A 13,024-nucleotide genomic window follows, 5' to 3' on the forward strand; every position below is an offset into this window, starting at 1 on the left:
ATGATCGTCAACATCCATGGTCGATAATGTCTTTACTTCGAAAGTAAGTAGAATTATTTTGTGCACCTAGAAACAGCAAATACTGTAGTATCGTGTACGTAGATTGTTGCTTGCTTGATACTGTTTCAAGGCGTATCTGCTGCAGCGTTATCACTCACCAACAGACAGTCCTGGTTCAACATTGTAGACTCGGAACATGAGCGGCAGTCAGCGATTTCTCAGTGGCTTGGCTATTGGCAGCATCAGCGCAGTGGCGCTGTCCATTGCTATCGTGAAGGTCAATCAAACGCAGAACACATCTCCAGTGGTCGTGACTGTGGGAAATCAGCCGTCACCGTATCAATCTAGATTCCAGGAAATTATGGGGTACGTACACGCTCAGTACTAAAATACAGTCTGTATCGGCTATAGAGTGACCGGATATAAGAATATATCGGCTACAGTGATATTGGTACGAAATATCAAAAGCAAAACGTATTTTATCCAGTAAAAATATCACTATAACCAATATTATCGGATGTAATGATATATCGGATTTTATGATGGCAACAAAGAATCAAAACATGCATAACACACTATATTATTATCGGCTATAGTGATAACTTTAAAATACATGTAGCAACAATATCAAAGGCCCTATGTTTTCACTTTCTTCACGTTGCTTATTTTTATAGTGATACATGTACAATGTACATAACAGATTTTTTATGGAAATGCGGGCACTGTCAACTGTGCAGCATGCTCATTTGTCAAAACGCCATGCTGGAAGTATTTCCTTGCCTTTCATGTGTCGATCGAAAAAAGAAAAAAAATTGATCGTATCGCATATAGTGATGCATCGGTTATTGTGATAAAATCACGGAAATCAAAAGGGTACGCTATAGCCGATACAGACTGTACACACAAACAGTACTGTAGACAATACAGTGAAACCTGTCTAAGGCGACCACTCGAGGGACAAGAAAAAATTTAATGGTCACCTTGGCCAGGTGGTCTTCTTATCCAGCGGCCAGGTTCAGTGGGTCACGTGAACATATTGGCTACAGTGTACACGTACATGCGATGTATTATTTTGATCAGTGCATCACACTGCACACACCTATGCTAATAGGGAGGTTTCGCTCTACGGAATTACGTAGGAAAATAACGTAGGAACTGCACGGAATTTTCATACGTAAAAATCAGAGCTGTTGCCGTGTTGGGTTTCACTCTACGTGATTTCTCCGCGACTGTTAAACATCGTTGTTGCTTTGGAGACGCGTTGGCTGCATGCGCCCACCGCACGCACCATGAACCGAAACCGCGTTTTCCATTTTATTTTGCACGTGGTGTACGGTACGCGCGCAGTGTGTGTACCTTGTGTTTCGCGCGGCTTGAACGTTGCCATGGACAAATGCGGAAAATGGGAAAACATATTTCAAAAAGTCCTACGGAGGACCCAACGTAGGAAAGAGCTTTCCTACGGAATCCGTAGAAAGATTTATGTATGAAAGTTGCCCTTGCTCCCTGGCGCGTACGACATACGGATTTTCATACGTAATTACGTAGAGCGAAACCTCCCTACTATCACGACTCGTGTGCCTGGGGGCATCAGACCTGTCAAGTGTCGTGCATGCACCATGTACTGCAAGTCGACTAATATTCGCGCATATTTATTTTCGGCTATTTTTGGCTTGAATCCATACATCCTGTACACACACCTTGTACACACTCTCTCTAACAGTCTCTAGGCTACACTGCAATTGATATACATTAGTTCAAATTTTCGGGCAACACCCATCATCAGAATACATTAGTTCAAATTTTCAGGCAAGGCCCATCATCAGAATTCCTGATGATGGGCCTTGCCCGAAAATTTGAACTACAGTCCATTTCAAAACTATAGACGCGTAGGGTTTTTGAAATATTTCAAATTTGGCTGGAACTTTTTGAGAATAGTTTTCGGAATATTGCTCAGGACCGCTCCACAATTATTCTCATATAGTTTCCAAACGATTGGATAACAGGCGCCCAATTTGGAAAAAGTTATGCACAAAGTGATCACAGATTTTATGTGGTATAGATGCTGGCATAACGGCTTTTGCCTAGGTACGCGTCTATAGTTTTGAAATGGACTGTAATGTATATCAATTGCAGTGTAGCCTAGAGACCGTTAGAGAGAGTGTGTACAAGGTGTGTGTACAGGATGTATGGATTCAAGTATTGGCTACAGTGGAGTCTCCAAACCTTGAGAAAACTATTTTTGGCCTGGACATATTTGGCCGAAAAATTGTCGCAGCCGAAATTTTGTTATGCAAGGTTCAGTGTGACAGTGTATACAGGCGGCAGCAGTACTGTTTTTGATCTGATAAGTACAGTTGCACACTCTGGTTTATGTACTCTTGATGTTATCCATACCGGAATGAATATTTGATCTTAATTTATAGAAAAGAAAAAGGACCAAGAAACTACGCAAGAAAAGGGTTTGCTCCCCACACCGGAGCTCGCGCTATTCCGCCGACTTTACTTGACACTTGAAGAAACTACGCGTTACGCTATAATGTCCACCAACATTTAACACCACCAGTTACTAAACAATCAGCTTATGCGAGAACATTGCACGACACCGACTGACGGTACTGACGTTCTACAACTAACTGGCTATCAGCTCTAGCACATCTTGGATGTGCACTCCAACAGCCTTCCAACTTGGAAGGTTCTCAAAAATGTATCCTTGGCTCGCCATCTGAGTCCATTCTGGCACACCTGATTTTTAAAATTGATTGACAATACACTCACTCATTTCTCAATATGCGAAGACTACACTATAGTCAGCCATTACTGTAAGACATGTATATATAACGAGGAAGCAAATCTAACGTTTTAACGGATGACATTTCTTCGTTATAATAAGATCCATTGAGACCGTGCTGCTTCATATATGCTGTGTGTGGATATGGCAGAATACTGCAAGATCGTTAACATATCTTCTCGTTAACCTATGAATTTTGGACAATCGTTAAATTTGCGACTCGTTATAATATTATGTCTTATCACTCTCTTATTATTGACCCCCACAGAAACTTGTGATCTCTAAGCGGTCAAATATGTATAGATTATAGACCGGTTAGGAGGTCTATACAGGATATATAGACCGAGTAAAAGACCGAGGTCTTTTACGAGGTCTATATATCCTGTATAGACCAACTATGAGGTCTATAATCTATTTATCGTGTTCTCCACACAATAGTTTCTCTTCATTTACGACATATCATTGTAATTCTAGTATTCTACTATAGCCTATATACCGCATTGTACTGCATTGAAAGTCAAGATCATTGTTTAAACTAGGTTCAGCATCGGTAGCACAGTGGCTGGGTGGTAAGGAAGAGTGACTGAGATTCACAAGGTTGTGGGTTCAAATCCCATCTTGTGTGTTTCTGCTTTCTTCAAAAATTTCTTTTTCTAAGTTATCAGGGAAATTAGTGAGGTCAAATACTAAGAAGGCGATAACAGCATATATTAGGGACCTTTCGCATTTGCTACGAAACGAATGCGAAACGAAAGTTTGATTCGGCTCGTAATCGTTTCGTTGAAAACAGATTTCAGGATTCGCAAGTCGTCATGCAAATGTGCATGGCAACTACGAATACGGCCGCGGGCGCCGGTAGTTTCGCGTACGGGTTTTTACACGCACACGTGCATGGATCATGGAATCAAGGGAAAAATGTGTACCTTGCAAAACATGTGTACCTTGCAAAACATGTGTACCTATCCAAATAAATGTGTACCTATCCAAATAAATGTGTACCTGACGGATTCGGAGCGTGCCACGAATGAAGAGGCCTCCATTCGTGAAAACGAGTTCTCCGCAGGGACTCTGACGAATCCTCGAACCCAGGTGACGAATCAGCATTCGTTTCGTATCCGTCCGCGGGGTGCGAAAGGTCCCTATTGACCGCTTATATTGACCACTTATTATTGACCACTTAGCCCGAGGACTTAGAACTTTTTCCTCAACTTAGAAAAAAATCAGAACTGAAAGAAGAAAATCTGAAGCCAAATGCTGGGATTTGAACCCAAACTGTCAGATTCTCAGTCAAAGCACTTGGGGAACATACTACAGGAGACAACTGAAAACTTTGGTTTACACAGAAGTAATGTCCAATGTAAACGGCATATGTACATACTATTATACTATTACAATAGTATTCCTTTCTTCCTATAGCAAAGCAAAAACAGTTTTAGATATGCTATGTCGTGATAAATCTATTATTGCCCTCATATTCGGTCAATATATGAAATATAGACCTCGTAAAAGACCTCGGGGGACCTCGGTCTTTTACTCGTTCTATATTTCATATATTGACCTCTTTAATCGTGCAATAATAGATACTTCCAGTATATTCACACATCCTCACAACACTCTACAAGAGGTCTCTGGCCTACACCAATCACTGAAAAAAAGAATGAAGTCATCCGAATTTTCGGCCAAGGCCCATCTTCGGTGCACTACCGTCCGTGTTGTCATACAGTAGTCATTTAAAACTGTTTGTGACATGCTCCTTGCAAAGGTTTGGCCTACCGCCGGAAAATCGTGTCAGCATCTTTGAGAACCATGCCTTACACTACTCGAATGAGAAGCGCACACCTCGCTGGGTGGCGGAGCATCTCACTAAGACCAATTTGCTAAAGGTGGAAGGTGTAAATCGCAAGCATTCATCTTTTGCTGTAAGTAGTAGAACATAGTCTGATATAAGAACTGCCATGCGTCTGATTGTTCAGCTGCAATGCTTCACAAATACTCTTGTAGTTCCGATGTTAAACCTCTAGCCAGACTTCAATAATAAGAACATTTAGTAATAATGACAGATCATCCATCCATGACAGCTGAAAACAAAATGCTTGCAGCTTGTTGTGACCAGTACTTTGAGCCTCTGTATTCCCGCACTTGGCATTCTGCATGTGTATCAGAGAGGAAGTCAGCTCACAACCAATGAAGTAGAGACACAAGGCGAATGTGACACGACAAAAAGAAAGTGAACACTAAAATACTATGACATTCGAATGGCGTTGTGGACCAGTGCCACGAACATTGCCACACTAGTGCCATTCTGTGTTTACCCGAAATTTGGTATCAGTTCTGCTGCTGCCCCCCCACCTAATTGTACATACATGTATGAGCAGCTCTTCATCTTTTTTTGCCTTTCCATCTGCTTCCAGGCAGACAGAGACATATTGGAGCAATTTCGGCCTGCACCCGACGAGTACTACAAGACTGGTTGGTCACGTGGCCATATGGCTCCAGCTGCTGATTGCAGAAGCTCCCAATCAGCCATGAATCAGACATTTCTCCTCTCGAACATTGTACCGCAAGACAGAGACAACAATGAGAAGTATGGTCTTAGTTTTCATCCAGTTACACGTCTATAGGCGATTCACATGACGCGCAAACTCATTTGTATGGCCCTCTTTTTACTCCTGTGCCCAAAACACGTGCAAAATCTTGATGAACTTGCTCGGGTGCCATAGGCCCACGTTTGTGTTTTTGCGCGAGTGTAAACCAGCGAAAGTATTCGAGTATGGTACTCGAGTTCCATGAGTATGCTCGAGCACGCAGACGTATGCGAGATTTGCACGGGTCTGTTGCCGTGTGAATCTGATGGCCGGCTTGTCCACTTTTACATAAACGTGTTTTCGTTCATTCAACTTCTTCACTTACACGTCGTGCGAATCGCTTATAAGGTCGTGGTGCATACGTGTTCAAACAATCAATGAGTGATGAGATAGCGAATGATGTGTACTTAGCTGAGCAGAGCCAATGCATTCCTGTTCAGACAATTTCATGTTCTTTGTTGCTTTGCTGTGATACTCAATGCCGTTTTTCACTAGGTACTGGGCAAATCTGGAGTCATTCTGCCGTGGCTTGACTGATTTCTTCGACGATGTGTACGTTTTGTCTGGTCCACTATACCTGCCACAGCGTCGGCCTGATGGGAGTCGATATGTTCAGTATGAGGTATGTGGGATGAGTTTTTTTGCTTGTCAACAATGTCAAGTGATATTGCAATATCCATGTGAAACTCTAAAACAGAAGGGTTCCAGGCTGTCCAATAGAGTGCTCATTGTTGTTTGGTGCTCGCTTACTTGTGCATGAAACTCAGAGTATTACTCACTTTGGGCTCTGTGCTCAGTCTCACATGACTTGCAAACGCAACGATTGTAACTGCCGTATCCGAACGCAGTTTTGTTGAAAACTACTGTTTATTGGAAGCCTCTGGACAGCTGTTGATTTCTTTGAGACCTCATTGCAGTACAGGTGTGCATAGTGTTGATGTGTTGTGTTGATTGTGCAGATATGGCATGTTGTGAGTTGATCTTTCATGCGCTGCAATGTTATTACACTGCGCAGATCATTGGCAAGAGTGACATTGCTGTCCCAACACATCTATTCAAGGTACGTTACTCGTGGTCATCACAGTGCTCTGTCCACTTGCACACTCTAAGGTACGTTACTCGTGGTCATCACAGTGCTCTGTCCACTTGCACACTCTAAGACTATGCTTGCTTTCTGTTCTTTCGTCTTTCTCCAAGTTCATGCCAGTGAGGAAAATACCGTGTGTCGGTTGTGAATCGCATTCCCAACAAGAGACGGTTTCTCATGAGTCAAGACGCTCATTTCCCTTGTTTTATCTAGGTGTACTGTACAGCGGGACATGTTCATACGGCACTGATTGTACGGCTTCGAATACATGGCCAGTGTACGAATACGTGACTGTGTTTCCAATTTTCATTTAAGTTTCCCGACTGCGTTATGCACACCTTCACGCTACATGAACTTATTTTCCCGATGCAAGTCCATGTTTGCCCATAGTACGAAGTGTTTCATGTATGGAGATCCTATGCCTGTGCAGTAGGTGAATTCAATATCTGTTTCCCGGCGTGCATCACTGCAGGTTATCTTGGCTGTACGCTCTGGCCAGCAGCCCGTTCTAGGTGAGTGCAATGCATAGGTAGCAGCTGCCTTGTATAGCTAACCTTGGCTTTACCCAGTCTGGTGCTCTTTGTCTTCACAACTTGAAACGTCTCAAAGTGAGCTGGTCAAGGACTGGCTTCAGCAGGTATAGGGATTCACTGGCCAGAAAAAGTCACTTCAAACAGCTGTGTGGTGGATACCAGGCTAAAAATAGTGGCGGTCAATTCATCAGCCTTGCAAGCTGTTGAATGGTGTAATCCCAGCACAAGTTGCTATGTCTAACATAGCTGTTCGCTATCATCGCTTCCGTGATGGGCATGTCTGAGGTGTGTGTGGGGGGGGGGGGGGGGGGGTGCGTGTGTGTGTGTGTGTGTGTGTCCCATATGGTGCAGTGGTAAGTGCAGTCGATTTCCAATCGAGAGGTTGCGGGTTCAATTCCCGACGATTATGGTCACACACACTATGTGGTGTGGGGTGTATGTGGAAAAAATGGAAAAATGAAAAATAGGGATTCACTGGCCAGAAAAAGCCACTTCAATCAACTGTGTGGTGTAGACCGGGCTAAAATTTGTGGCAGTCAATTCATCAGCCTTGCAAGCCGTTGAATGGTGTAATCCCAGCACAAGTTGCTAGCTATCATCGCTTCCGCGATGGGCAGGTCTGAGGTCTGAGGTGTGTGTGTGTGTGTGTGTGTGTGTGTGTGTGTGTGTGTGTGTGTGTGTGTGTGTGTGTGTGTGTGTACTGTTAGTCAATGCTACATTTTGCAATTCACATTCTCATGCAATCACACTGCACTGCAGATTTCCTTGTACAATCTTCAATTATCTTTATTTTTATTTTTTGGCTATATTAAAATGTTCGAAACCCTTTGGCAAATGTACTCCATGTGGGTGTACTTGAATGAACGTTAGTGTTTTGTTCTAATTCCGTTGTGGAATGCTTGAATTAATAGTTGAACTACCCTGTTATTGAGAGACATGGAAACTCATGTACTTCTTTTAAGTACATGTACTTCGAAGTACCATGGACCTATTGTTTTCATTGTGTTTTTCTTTCTTCTTTTCTTCCAGGCGCATTCATCGTACCGAACAGCCCGATCCCGGCAACTACACCCCTTCCTAAGTTCCAGGTACCACTGCAAGAGGTTGAGAGAGTAGCGGGACAAGTCTTTCTGCCAGAGCTTGACCGTAGCAAGGTACGCACCATGCATTAGGGAGGTTTCGCTCTACGTAATAACGTATGAAAATCCGTATGTCGTACACACCGGGGAGCGAGGGCAACTTTCATACGTAAATCTCTCTACGGATTTCCGTAGGAAAGCTCTTTCCTACGTTAGGTCCTCCGTAGGACGTTTTGCGAAAATTTTCGCATTTTCCGGATTTATACATGGCAGCGTTCAAGCCTCGCGAAACCCGAGGTACACACACCGTACACCATGTACCCCGTGAAAAATAAAATGAGAAACGCGGTTTCGGTTCGTGGTGCATGCGGTGGGCGCATGCAGCCAACCCGTCTCCAAAGCAACAGTGCATGTTAAGCAGTTGTGGAGAAATCACGTAGAGCAAAACCCAACAGCGCTGATTTTTACGTATGAAAATTACGTGCAGTTCCTACGTTATTTTCATACGTAATTCCTTAGTGCGAAACCTCCCTATTGGGAGGTGTGTGTGTGTGTGTTTGTTGTGGTGGGGGTACAAATAGTCTTCATGGGACTATTTGGTTTATATAGCTTCTTTTTGTGTTGTGCTTGGACAAACCTTACATGCATACCATAATCCCAGCATTCGGTCTTTTGGTATTACGATCATGTTCCCCAACTGAAGCATACATGATATGCTCTGGGGGGGGGGGGGGGAGTACCATTTGAATAGAAGTCCCAGTCGAAATAGCCTCTCAGCTCTTGTGCGTGTAAGGGTCATGTACATACCCATAGTTATTTCTTTCTTGTGATCTCTTTGCGTGCTATAATGTCAAGGTGAAAGACCTATGACTTGTCAGCTACGAAGTCAGGCAGCTGGAGTACCTTACAAAGAAGTGAGTCCAACCACACCCATCTTCTCTACTTTACCTGATTGCATTCTTATGGATAGTCCGGTATCCAATTTATTGCGTTTGTGTTCTGTCACGTGAACGCTTAGCAGTTGTATTGCTGCAAGTGACCAACAGTTACTCAGAGTTGCACCACAGTATGCATACACGCTGTTGAGTGTTGTGCTGCTGCATGTACATCGTGCAAGTCTTTCTCACACATGATCTCTTTGTATACCCTTGTTACCTTGTAGGTTATCCTCAGCAAAGACTGTACAAGAGGCAGATGAGCTCTGGAAGTCATTCGCAAAGCGCAACATCAAGGCAGATCCAGACACAATGGCCCACTACAATAGTGTCCGCAACTCACTCGCCTCCAGAGAGAAGAGCCTTCGATGATTGCGGTGCTGTCTGCGATTCTGGAATTTCTTTCTGTGATCGAAACTAGCTACGCTACCTTGATCATGTGCACACAGCGGTCATGGTAAGATTAGAATGGCAGTCTTCTTTTCTTCTTTTTTTCGATTCCACGTCATTCTTGGGTTGCTGCGGAGATGTTGACTTTGGACATCATGGAAAAAGTGGTATCTGCCTAGACATCCCGAGAAAACTATTCCAGTAAACTACATCAGGTAGTTCTTTACTCGCTTCTGCCACGGTGCACTCTGTGAGACAAGCAGCAAAACTGGTAGATTGGGTTTCTGGCTCTTAAACCGCAGGCTCTGATGTATTCACCCAGCAGATACCGTTTTCGTTTTCATGCTCGCTTTCAAGGGGCTTCAATCTCTCACGAAAGATGCATCTATGGCTGCTGTGATGACGAATTGCATCTGTTGTTGCAGTTTGTAAGTTATTACGCTGCACTGTTATCAGTTAGAGGATTACAAAAGAGTGGCACGTCACACCTTCATTGAAATCCTTTTAATGAATCTTGAGAAGAGTAGGGCTAATGACAACATATTTATAATCGCATTTCTTTCGCTAGAATAATGCAGCTGAAGCTACTTCATCAGTGTATGACTTGAAGCTCACCAATCCCTTGGTCTCATTGTTACGTTCAGAAAATGACGTTATCAATAAAAGAATTTTGCCTGTTCATCACGCTTTTCTGCCAACTGAGCAATGATGTGACTGTGTGGGGCTGTCATGTACAGAAACACTAATGTGCACCTGATTCCATGCACCTTTGCCGGAGCCCACAAAGCAGTGCCCCGTGCATGTAACATGGTACGTGCAGGGCCTTGAAAGCCTTGAAGGCCTTAAAAAGCCTTGAAAGTGTTGTTTGTTCAAAAATGACATCTCAGACCGCGGTCACGCATGTACTTGGCGGGGCTGCCAGAGCGGGACTTCCACATCCGCGGTCATTGTGTGTGACCGCGGCCTTAGCTGCCCAAAACCGCCTAAAACTTGTACTTTCCTTCGCGCCTGACAGACATTGAAAACGGCTTCTGAATAGCTCTGTGGGCATGGGGTACGGGTGAACAGTCCGTACCTTACCCGACTGCGCTAATCGCACAAGTTGGTTAGTATCGCCAATGGCATCCAGCACCGGGTCTCTGCCAGTCAGCTGCAAACTGCCAGCCACATGTGCAATTGGCAATGTGGATACGCCATCATGAAGAACGGACGACACTGGACCAGGAGACAACGCTGCACAAGTGCCATCTGTCAGGTCCCCCGCCAGGTCCACCGCAGCATGCACACCATCCACCAGCCCTCGATGCAGATCCGGAGGGCTCTCATAGGTTCCGGTAAGTAGAAGCTGCACAAGTGGCTTGGTCGCTCGGATGGATGCAGCCAGTTCTACCGGCGCGGTGTTCTCGAGAACGGGGATAGCCAGACCACCAAATCGCACCGGAAAGGACATAAGCTCCCTCTCCGGGCTATCAGGTCGAACACCATCCCCCAGCAGGGCCGGCAATAGGCACTCGTTCAGCTTCCTATCGCGCTCAGTCAACAGCTCAGGTGCGCACGGTGAGCAGCGCAGGTGATAAGCCCAGATGCCAGCCAAGCCTTTGGTGATTACAGCAAAGGCAGCCTGCAGTTGGGTCAGTGCCATGCTAGAGAGGTCATCTAGGGCCTTCTTCCACTTTTCCACTCGGTGTGTCATGAAGCCAGAGCAGAAAGCATCGCTTCCGATTGCACCACCAAGATGGCGATTCCCACTCGTCTTCATACCAGACGCCGCGAAGATACGTCTTGCTTCTTCCTCGTATTCCGGTCTAGCAAGAAGCACAGACGTCTTTGGATTTGGATGATAGCCATATCCTGGACCAATTTGGTTGACTTCGTTCCAGTAAGAGGACAAAGATGTTAGGCGGCCATCTGCCGAGTCGTCGTCCACGTACCAGCTCTGACTCACAGATGGATTGGACTCTCCAAGCTGACGGATCAAAGGAACAATGGCGACGGCATAGAGAGCCATCGCGAGGGGATCCCCCTAGCAGGTCCCCTCACCTCCTGAAACAAACAGGGCAGCTGTATGTGTTGCTAAAGACTCTCGCCATAGCTGGGCAGACGCGTGCAACGTTGTGGAGACGGTTTAGGGAGTTAAAAGCGTTTGACGCATCCACAAATAGTATGCCCTCTTCGTCCTCCCGCTGAAACAACTCCTAAGCAGCGTGCACGCCCGCTTCACACGTGAATGGCACGCCCACGCACAGTTGCCCTAAGCACGTCTGATTCAAGCACACGCATAACCGCACGGCAAACAATTCGGCGAAACAACTCCCCCCACAGCAATCAGACGGACCCTTGGACGTTTGTCAAGAGGAATCAATCTTGCGGCCGTGAACGCCGCGAGATGCTCAGGGTCAAGATCTTCCGAGTACAAACGGTGGGAAAAGTGCGCCAGGGCAGTGCACAGCTCGCCTGATGATTTTTTGTAACACGTCAGCATCCTGCACCACGCATCGGAGTCTAGACCTAACGGTCCAGATGCACCCCGCATCTGCCTCGCAATCCGCCGAACGAGCTCTGGGGTAATTCTCCGGAACGCGATATTATTGACTTGCCCGGGATCGCCGTCCAGGAGAGCAGAAGTGGGTGGCTCAGCAGCATGAGGATGTTTCGTCACCACAGCAGACATAGATGCATCTTTCAAGAGAGGTTCATCAAAGCCGTGAATGCAGTTCTACAGCTAAGCAAGAAACACGTTGAAGCCCCTAGCCCTTGGAACGGTGAGCATGAAAACGAAAAAGGTATGTGCTGGGTGAAATCATCAAAAGCCTGCGGTTTCAGGGCCAGAAACCCAATCTACTGCACTGTTATCAGTCAGAGGACTCAGTTACAAAAGAGTGGCACATCACGCCGCCTTCATTGAAATGTTTTTAAAATGAATCTTGAGAAGAGTAGGGCTGTTGACAACATGATTGTAGTCAAACTTATTCCCGTAGCAAGATGTGCAGCAGCTGCAGCTCAGTGACTTCAGCAGTGTGCAATGGTGTATGACCTTAAAGCTTATCAATGCCTTGGTCTTGTTGTTACATTCAGAAAATTACGTTATCAATAAAATAATTTTGCCTGTTGTTGTTGTTGTTGTTTCTTTATTTTACTTCACCATAAAAATTAAAAATTAAAGAAACAACAACCTGTTCAGCGGGCTTTTCTGCCAACTGAGCAATGATGTGACTGTGCGTGGCTGTCATCTACAGAAACACAAAATAAATGTGCACCTGATTCCACCTTTGCCCACATAGCAGTGCACTGTGATGATGCAAAAGATCCCTGGTTCGAATTCTCTTTCTCGTTGTGTGACTTACATCCTATCAATACTGCTTCCGGCTAAGTGCAATTTAGAGAGGTGAGAAGAGCGGAGATCACATGCCTGAAACGTTGTGGGACTGTTGTCCCTCATGCGGGCATGCGATTATATCGGAGGTGGCTTAAATTATTTGCTAGTGGCTCTCAGCGTCTGTTTCCCACCGCTCCATGGGTTGCACTGACTGACACTGGTGCCGGGAGCCATGCAAGGATTAGGTGTTCCTTGCACTGGGAACGGATCTGTATTGAAAGTTTGTATCCCAAACATCGTTGCAATTG

The 13,024-nt window shown here is 45.2% G+C and overlaps 1 protein-coding gene and 1 long non-coding RNA gene across 2 annotated transcripts; both read left to right on the forward strand.

Annotated features, from left to right (window-relative positions):
* Window positions 1-8,945, forward strand: LOC135808280 (nuclease EXOG, mitochondrial-like). Its single transcript, XM_065321450.1, has 8 exons — window positions 1-366; window positions 4,554-4,710; window positions 5,203-5,375; window positions 5,872-5,998; window positions 6,392-6,436; window positions 6,936-6,975; window positions 8,026-8,150; window positions 8,931-8,945. Exons 1-8 carry the CDS (start codon window positions 197-199, stop codon window positions 8,943-8,945), a joined length of 852 nt encoding a protein of 283 aa, XP_065177522.1. The 5' UTR covers window positions 1-196.
* Window positions 8,945-10,102, forward strand: LOC135805888 (uncharacterized). Its single transcript, XR_010551180.1, has 2 exons — window positions 8,945-8,989; window positions 9,238-10,102. It is a non-coding gene; the product is annotated as an uncharacterized LOC135805888 (long non-coding RNA).
* The last annotated feature ends 2,922 nt before the right edge of the window (window positions 10,103-13,024 follow it).

This window comes from Sycon ciliatum, chromosome 1 (genome assembly GCF_964019385.1).
Source record: "Sycon ciliatum chromosome 1, ocSycCili1.1, whole genome shotgun sequence".
NCBI lineage: Eukaryota > Metazoa > Porifera > Calcarea > Leucosolenida > Sycettidae > Sycon > Sycon ciliatum.

Excerpts from the sequence above, each read along its gene's own strand:
- LOC135808280 (XM_065321450.1), top strand. The coding sequence starts at position 197 with ATGAGCGGCAGTCAGCGATTTCTCAGTGGCTTGGCTATTGGCAGCATC. Across the intron at positions 367-4,553 it reads AGATTCCAGGAAATTATGGG|GTTTGGCCTACCGCCGGAAA; the intron begins GTACGTACACGC and ends CTCCTTGCAAAG. Across the intron at positions 6,437-6,935 it reads TCCCAACACATCTATTCAAG|GTTATCTTGGCTGTACGCTC; the intron begins GTACGTTACTCG and ends GCATCACTGCAG.